This window comes from Vombatus ursinus, unplaced genomic scaffold (genome assembly GCF_900497805.2).
Source record: "Vombatus ursinus unplaced genomic scaffold, bare-nosed wombat genome assembly UNPS02014820.1, whole genome shotgun sequence".
NCBI classification, from domain to species: Eukaryota; Metazoa; Chordata; class Mammalia; order Diprotodontia; family Vombatidae; genus Vombatus; species Vombatus ursinus.
Window position 1 is genome coordinate 3641985 of NW_020954598.1, and position 8664 is coordinate 3650648.

The 8664-nt window shown below is 47.7% G+C and overlaps 1 protein-coding gene across 2 annotated transcripts in view; it reads left to right on the forward strand.

The window, feature by feature from the left end:
- Positions 1-8664, forward strand: part of NINJ1 (ninjurin 1) — a 74714-nt gene that overhangs the window by 19400 nt on the left and 46650 nt on the right. The window contains exon 1 of one of the 2 annotated variants that reach the window (XM_027837158.1): positions 2384-2741. The exons of the other annotated variant lie outside the window; for it this stretch is intronic. Coding sequence (XP_027692959.1) covers positions 2667-2741 — 75 coding nt within the window. The 5' untranslated portion in view covers positions 2384-2666. Of the gene's footprint in view, positions 1-2383; positions 2742-8664 lie in introns of those variants that run through there. 2 annotated transcript variants of the gene reach the window in all.

An 8664-nucleotide genomic window follows, 5' to 3' on the forward strand; every position in this document is an offset into this window, starting at 1 on the left:
CGCCAGTAAGCCAAAGTGAGAAGCTGAAAGAAGTTAAGAATTCTGGCAGAAACCAGGTGTTCTGGAAGGTGCTTAGTTCTAGGTTCTGAGGTCAGGAATCATGTGGTACGGAGTAGGAGAGGGTGAAGAATAGGGAAGATTAGTGCTTACCCTGGGTTTGTCTTTGGCCACCTCCCCTATTCCTTTTTACAGCCCTTTTCTCCTTTTAGTAGCTCTTTCTAGTATTCCCTATGTTGCCTAAACCCCTCCCTGGGGCCCTTTCCAGGCGTGCTTGTTGTTGTTGTTGAATCATTTTGGTCTTGTCCAACTCTTCCTGACCCCATTTGGGGTTTTCTTGGCAAAGATACTGGAGTAGTTTGCATTTCCTTCTCCAGCTCATTTTACAGATGAGGAAACTGAGGCCAACATGGTTAACTGACTTGGTCAGGGTCACACACCTAGTAAGTGCTTGGGGCTGGATTTGAACTCAGGACTTCCAGACTCCAAACCTGGCACTCAATCCACTTTGCCACCTGACTGCCCCAGACATGCTTGACCTACTCCAAAAATTCTGTTTTCAAATTACTTTTCTCCCCACCCTTTCCTCCCAAACAGAACTCCTACTTAGTGTCTGTCACACCTAGGTGTCAGAATGAAAGCTGAAATCACATAAATATGTCAGTGGTTAATATCACGGAACATATTTATTTTTTTTAAATGGTGCCTGTTAGCTGAAAGGGCTCTTGAATGGCTTCAAGCTGCCAAGAAAGAGAAAGGAAAAAATGTGAGCATTGTCCAGCTGGTTGAAAGAGGAATTTGGGGGCAGGGGGAATCTCTAGCTGGGCAAGCCTGTCTTGCCTGGGTTACTGCCCAGGCCAGCTCCTCATCACTTCTTCCCAGACACACAGAATCTCTCAAAGTTTTGTGGTTTCTACAAGGGTTCTTGACTGTGTGGGAGTTGGGTGGGGCAGGGGAAGAGTGGTAGTGTCTTATATGCAGCTGTTTTTTTAGTTTGGGAACTGCTTATATTGCCTTAGTATCCCAGAGTCACAGAACTTTACAGCTGGATGGGATATGACGCTTGGTATTATTTAACTTTGCATGCCTCAGGGCAGGAGACATCTTTGTCTCCCCACCTCCAGCAGCAGGACAGTGCTAGTCCCATATTAGGCACTCAGTCAGTTCTTGGGGATTGACAGATTGTTTCTGAAACATATTGCACTCTGACCTCTCATGCACTAGAAATCCGGAAATTAAACTGTTGGCTACCCAGTCCTAAGGGGAAAGCAACAAGAGGCATTGTCTAAGAAAAGAGCTGAAGGCCATTTTCTGGTAGGGTCTGAGGCCCTGTGATCTCCTGTGGCTTGGAAAGATAATCCAGTTTGGAGATCTAGTTCTGCCATTTAATAGCTGGTGAAGTGATTTGGACCTCCTCTGTAAAACGAAGGATTTTGGAGGAGAATCTTTAAGGTCCCTTGTTGACATACACAGTATTATGATAATATGGAGCAGTATGGCAAAGGGGAAAGAACAGCAGAGTTTGAATACTTACCTTCTCTCCCACTCCCTTCCTGGGAGACTTTGATGTGTTACTTTAACTCCCCAGGCCTCAGTTTCCTCATCAGGAAGTATTAGACTAGATGACTTCTTTTTAATTTTTAATAGTTTCAATTAATCATTTGCTTTCTTCTCTTCCTTTCACCCCCCCCCAAACAAACAAAGAAAAACCTGTAAAAAGTACTCAGTCAAGCAAAACAAATTCTCACACTGGCCTCCTCCAAAAATAAATGTCCCATTCTGCATATTGGACTAGATGACTTCTAAGGTGTGTTCCTCCCCCCCCCCCTTTAGGTTCAAGATCCTATGAGATCTTAACAAGTTTAGAATGCTTAGGAAATTTGGACTTGAGGTGCCACACACCCTAGGTGATCTCCGAGGCCCTTTCCGATTGTAACATGCCACAGTTAATATGGCCCCCAGGGAGCTCCTTTTGCTCCCTATTCTGCAGCCCTGTTGCCTGACAACACGGAAGGCCCAAGTATGCCTGGCCCCATTTTGCCACTAGCTGGTATCTAGGCAAGCCATATTAAGTTGTTAGGGTCCATCCGTTAAATGAGGAGGGGTTTGGACAAGTTGCTGTCTGGGGCTTCTTCCAAGAATCTGAACTTCTGTGCGCCTCTGAGGTGGCAACAGGTGGTCCCCCTGGGCGGGCAGGAATACACCCTGCTGGTACCCCCACCAGCATTCGGCACCCTCCTCCGTCAGCCCTCAGCCCGGCCCCATCCCTCTTCCTACTCTTTCCTCCCGCTTCATTCACAAGCCTATCTAGCCCCGCCCATGATATTTTTCCCCTCCCTACAAAAATACAGAACAGTGTATTTACATTTTATTTTGCCCGCCCCCAGAGAAGGAGGTGGTGGGGTTGGGGCTGCGTCAACCTCCTCCTCCTCCTCCTCCTCCTCTGCCGGCGAGCGGAGCGGGAGAAGGAGGGAGGTGAGGCAGGCCCGGGAAGAGAAATCCATCCGGGGCTGGTCCTGCAGCCTCGCCGAGCCGCAGAGAGCGAAGCGGGCGCGGGAAAGGGCCCCAAGCTGGACGGGAGCGCAGCCCAACCCGGCAGCCCGGCAGCGGTCACCAGCCCTGCGGAGCGCGCTCTGCTCCCCGACGGCGACGGGGACGCGGGCGGCGGCATGGATTCAGGCCCGGAGGAGTACGAGCTAAACGGGGATGTGGGGCCCGGATCCCCAGCCTCCTCTGGGGGCAGGGTGAGTAGGTGGCCCCAGGCCGCGCTGGGACTGGGAGAGGGGCCAGAGCTGCGGCCTCCGGGGGAGACCGGCCAGGGGAATTGGGAGGGGGCGGCTCAGAGGGCTCCCTGGGGTCTGGCCAGACGACATGGGAGGGGGCAGCGTAGAGGGCTCCCCGGGGTCTGGCCAGACGAAATGGGAAAGGACAATGCAGAGGGCTCCCCGGGGGTTTGGTCAGGGGAAATAGGAAGGGACAACGCAGAGGGCTCCTTCGGAGTCCCAGCCTGCAGAAATAGGAGGGGGTAGCGGGCTCCCCGGGGGTCCGGCCAGGGGAATTGGGAAAGAACAACGTAGAGGGCTCGTTGGAGGTCTGGCCAGGGGCAAAGGGAGGGTGCAGCTCAGCAGGTTCTATGGGGGTCTGGCCCAGGGCTTGGTGGCTCCATAGTTCCCCGAGATTTGACGAGTACGCAGGTGGTTCCTAGAGCTAAGGTAGGAGGTTGGGGGGAGGTACAGGTGGTTCCTAGAGCTTGGGCAGACGATGGTGGGGTGGGGTGGGGGCAGCGCAGCTGATTTTTGGAGCCAGGGCAGATGATTGGGGGAAGGGGCAACGCGCCTGGTTTCTATAGCTAGGGTAGGAGATTGGAAGGGCAGTGTGGTGGGGGTGGTGGTACAGGTGGTTCCTGAAGCCAGAGCCAGGAGACTGGGGGCAGCGGTGTGGGGGGTGGGGCTCAGGTGGTTCCTGGAGCTAGGGTAGAAAATTGGGGGAAGGAGCAACGCAGCTGGTTTCTAGATCCAGGGCAGGAGATTTGGGGGGGGGGGTGGAGACTGCACAAGTAGTTCCTGGAGCCAAAGCAGGAGATTTGGGGGAGGCAGTGCCACTGATTTCTAGAGTCAAATAGGAGATTGGGGAAGGAGGCAGCAAAGCTGGTTTCTGTATTCAGGACAAGAGTTGGGGGGCAGCGCCGCTGGCTCCCAGGTCTGGCTTCTGTGGGATGCAGGCCAGTACCCGTTAGCTAAGGCTCTCCCGGGTTAGACTCATCTTCCCTAAGGCCACATCCGGTTGCTGTGCAACACTGTAATAGTGGGGGGGGGGGGGGTGACAATGGTGGTAAGGAGAGGGGCTGTGCCATAGACTTCAGCTAAAGAACACTCACCAACAGCTGTCCTTTCACAAGCACTTTTCAAGTTACTTCTTTATTCTTGCCCACTGTGGTCGAGGTTTGTACCTTTTCTGCCCCCCCCCACCCCCTTGTTGTGCAGTTCTTGAATTTCTTCTCTCCACACCTTCTCACTTACCCACTAGCACTGGCTTAGGCCACTTCTGCCTAAAGTTTTACAGCAAAGAAGAGACAACGTTGGAGGAAGAAAGAGAAGCAGAGAACCCTTGCTGGGTTTTGGAGAAAGTAGCATTGGATTTGGAAATCTGGGTTTGATTACTTGCCCTGCTACTGATTACACCTGTGGCCTTGGATAAGTCTCTTCATCACTGGGCCTAGGTTTCCTCAAGTTTAAAATGAGGGTTTAGATCACTGAATCCCTGCTAGCTCTAATATTCTATGATTCAAACTTGGACTTGTGATCTCTTTAAAGGTAACTCTTTAGTCTCTCTAGGTGTTCCCCTCAAGTTTTCCAAACATGATTAAGGTAAATTTATTTCTTTTAACAAATAACTATGTCAGGAACAGCTAAGTGGTGCAGTGGTTAGAGCACTGACCCTGGAGTCAGGAGGACCTGAGTTCAAATCCAGCCTCAGATACATATCACTTACTAGCTGTGTGACTCTGGGCAAGTCACTCAACTCCAATTGCCTCACCAAAAAAGAAAAAAAAAACCCCAAACAAAAAAACCCAAAACTATGCCAAGGGTTTTCTTTTTCTTCTCCTCCCCCCCCCCCCCATGAGGGGAGAGGAAGGAGAAAAAAATTATTAACAACTTTAAAAAGTAAAATTTATTCTAAAAATTATTTAAAAAATAACTATGCCACAGAGTTCTTTTCAAAGAAAGGTGAAGCAGGAAATCAAAGAGGGTTAAGGGCCAGGCCTCTACAGAGACTGGAAATAACTCCCTGAAAAAAATTGCCCCTGCAATTGGCGATTATTTTTTTGTTCAGTATTCTTTGAAGCTTTTGACTTTGTCCTTGACCTCTTTTCTCCTTGAAATGCTCTTCTTTTCCCTTCCTGCCTAACCAAGAGCAGAAGTAGCTGGAAATACAGATTACTTCTGTAGCAAACATATCAGTGCAGGCTGGAGATCTGCTCGGTTAAAGGTGAAACCAAAAAGGTCCCTTGTTGGGCCTTTGCTGGAAACGTATGAGGAGACACTGAGCAAATTTAAATGAGCTCTGACATTATATATACCCACCAGGTGCCAACAATAACAAGACCTGGGAAGATCCCAGCTCGAGACGGTTTACATTCTTTAGTCTTGATTAATTTGTCTTGGGGGCAGTGGAGTGGAAAGAGTATTGGACCTGGAGTCAGCAGAGACCTGGGTTCAAATGTTTCACCTACTACTTACTAGCAGTGTGACCCTAGCTAAGTCCTTTCAGCCTCAGCTTCCTCAACTATAAAATGGAGATGATAATCCCTGGAGTACTTGGCTCTTCAGGATGTTTTGAAGATCAAATGAAATGCCTGTAGAATGCCATAGGCATGTCACCTCCCTTTATACCTTGCCCTTCCCCAGCCTGTCTTTTCCTTACCTAACCCTTTGCTTAGTTTGTCCTCCTCTGGTTATGGTTCCCTTGATTGCTCATTTGTATCTATCTTGTGCTTGAAACTCTTTCCTCACAGCCTGCGTGGGAGGTAGATATTGCAGGTGGGTAACAGCTTCTGATTCCAGAGTGACTCCAGGGGGAACCACTGAGAACTGGGTCCTGGAGGCCAGAGGATGCTGAAGGAGAACCTGGGGAGAGGGTAGGGTGGAGGAAGAGAAAGGAGGATGAAGAATAGTGAACAAAGAGGCAGGATGGTCGGGAGGGAGAAAGGAGTAGGCTCTAGGTTTTGAATTGAAAAACTCAAGTTCAGGTTCCTGCTTCATCTTCCGTGACCTTGTGGCAACTCTCTGGGCCTCATATATAAAATGAAAGAAGTAGATGAAATGATCTCCAAGGTCTCTTCTAGCCCCTGTATTCTGTAATTCCAACTAATAACTTGATATAATAGCTGTGTGACCTTATTGAAGTCATTGACCCTCAGTTTTTTTCCTCTGTAAAATTAGAATCAATCAATTAATGCCCAGGACCTTAAATTACAAAGAAATGTAAAAACAGTCCTTGTCTTCAAGGAGTAATCTCAGGAGGGAAGGCACTAGCATCTGGGGAGAACTGGAAAAAGCCTTCTGCAGAAGGTGGGTTAATTAGCATTTATTAAGCACCTACTGTGTCCAAGCTGGGCAGCTAGGTGACGCCATAGAGTGCCAAGCCTGAAATCAGGAAGACTCCTCTTCCTAAGATCAAATCTGGCCTCAGACACTTACTAGCTGTGTGACCTGGGCAAGTCACTTAATCCTGTTTGCCTCAGTTTCCCCATCTGCAAAATGAGCTGGATCAGGAAATGGCAAACTGCTCCAGTATCTTTGTCAAGAAAACCCAAATGAGGGTCATGAAGAGTTGGACATAACTGAAATGACTGAACAATATCGAATGTTCCAAGCCCTGGGAGACAAAGGCGCTCCCCACCCCAAACTAAGTCCCAAAACAGCCCCTGCTTTCAAAGACTTAAAAATCTAACGGGACAGAAGGATTTGAACTGAGTCTTGAAAGAAGCCAGGAAAGCTAGGAGTCAGAGATGAAAGGGAAGAACATTTCAGGGACAGGGCACAGCCAGTACAAAGACACAGAGATTGGAGATGGAGTCATATGCAAGGAATGTTAAGTAGGCCAGTGTAGCTGGATCTTAGAGTGCATGGAGAGGAATAAAGTGTAAGAAGATTGGAAAAGGAGGACAGGACTGGGTTATGAAATATACCCATTGTACAGTTTTTATGGGGTTCAAATGAGATGGCCTATTTGGAAGGGCTTTGAATGAAAACTGAAAAAAAAAATGCAAGGGATCCCTACACCTTAGCCTGGACTCAAATTTGTATTGCCTCAGGGCTGTTTAGGTAATTAGTTCAGTATTATCTCTCCATTGAGGAAAGTGTCCATGCTTTGTCTCTTCAGGGAAGAAATACATTTCTGTCCCTTTGTGTGCCCTCTAATAACAGGCTGTAATATCTTTCCCGTGGGAAGTCAATAGCGGGAACTTAAAATAATCAAATTTCAGACCTAGTTCCTAGTCCTGCCATGTTGTTTCCTTTTCCCCCAGAGGAAAGTGAAGCCCATAAAGTGGGAGTGTCTTGTCCAAGGTCACCCAGCTAGTGAGTAGTGAAGTTGGGACAGGAATTCAGTCCTTTTAACTGCTACAAGCCCACATCCAGAAATCTTTGTAGTACAACATATAAAAGGAATGGAAGAATTGCCTTAGGCCTGAGCATGTTGCTTACTCCCCCTTCCCTCTCTTTTTCCTTCTTCACCCTTTCTTACTCCTCAGCCAGGAGCGGTGTAGAAGTCCAAGCCTGCAGCCTTTGGCTGAAGCTCAGGCAATGCTTATGCTTCCTGGGCTAGCCTCTGGACTGTTCCCTTGGGAGTTTCAGAGCTGCAGAACACTGTATGTGCTGGGATCTCAGGTTTACTTGGCTGGAGGGTAGCTTGTGTCCCCATGGGATTCTGGTTCTATAGGGGTTTTGGTTCTCCCTTCTATCTCATCTGAGACTAGAAGGGTCAACCTAAACCTGGTGATAAGGCAGTGATAGTAACACAGAACAGCCATTCGAAAGTGACTGGCTAACTTCATTCTCAAGGAGGTAAACACTCTCCATGGGTCTCTAAATAAGCCCTTACTAAGTGTGCCAAGCACTATGCTAGGTGGGGGCAAGACAAAGGTTAAGATGAAAAAAAGAGACATGGCTACCTTCAAGGAACTTTCTTGGTTCACAAATAAGTAAATGCAAAATAATTTACAATCACAGAATTCCATACAGCTGGAAGGAGATTCTCTTGACATTATAGATTCATAGCACCTAGAAAGACCTTAACGAATAGCAAATTTCTATCCAGGGGTTCTTATCCTAGGGGTCTATAGATTTTAGGGTGTCTATGAATTTGGAAGGGAATGAGATTTGCACCTTTATTTTTACTAACGTGGGTTTCCTTTTAATTCTGTATATTTTAGCTTATGCATTTAAAAACATCATTTTGACGCTTCACCAGGCAGTCAAAGGGAATCCATGTCAGAATCAAGCTTAAGAACCCTTGCTTTAGATTGACTCTACAGGGCAGGAGTGGGGAACCTGTGGCCTTGAGGCCGCATGTTTTCCACCCCTGCTCTAGGGTTACAGCTCAAGTATAACTTTGATTTTTGTGGAAGATTTGATTAAAATACTCTGAAGCTTGTTTTCACATGACTATAAACTGCTGCATTTTTTTATGGTTTCCTATGACTCCAAACTATTTCCAGACTGTAAGCCCAGCATCCTAAATGAAAGATGTGTCCCTTGCCAAGTTTCTAAAACTGTATCCAAAGTAGCCATTTTGAAAAAGTAAAAAAGCTTAATTATTTTCGGTCAGAGAGTGCTTTGGTGGCTGGGAGGGGGAGGGGTGAGGAATTAGAATCTGCCCAAAGGTGTCACTTAGCTCCCTCTCCAAAAGCCTTCTGTTTTTGCAGTCCTGTTAAGTTAGTGTTCTTGGGACATGTTGGGTTGCTGGAGCAGCTGTGGCTGAGTGGCCATCATGAAAACTAGAGATGAGGCCCCTCAGATTATCTTGGTCCTCCTGTGGGGCAGGGGCAGATGACAGTCAAAGTAAATATTTGTTAAAAAACAAAACAATCAAAACTAAACACACTAAAAGTGTGTGTGTGTGTGTGTGTGTGTGAGAGAGAGAGAGAGAGAGAGAGAGAGAGAG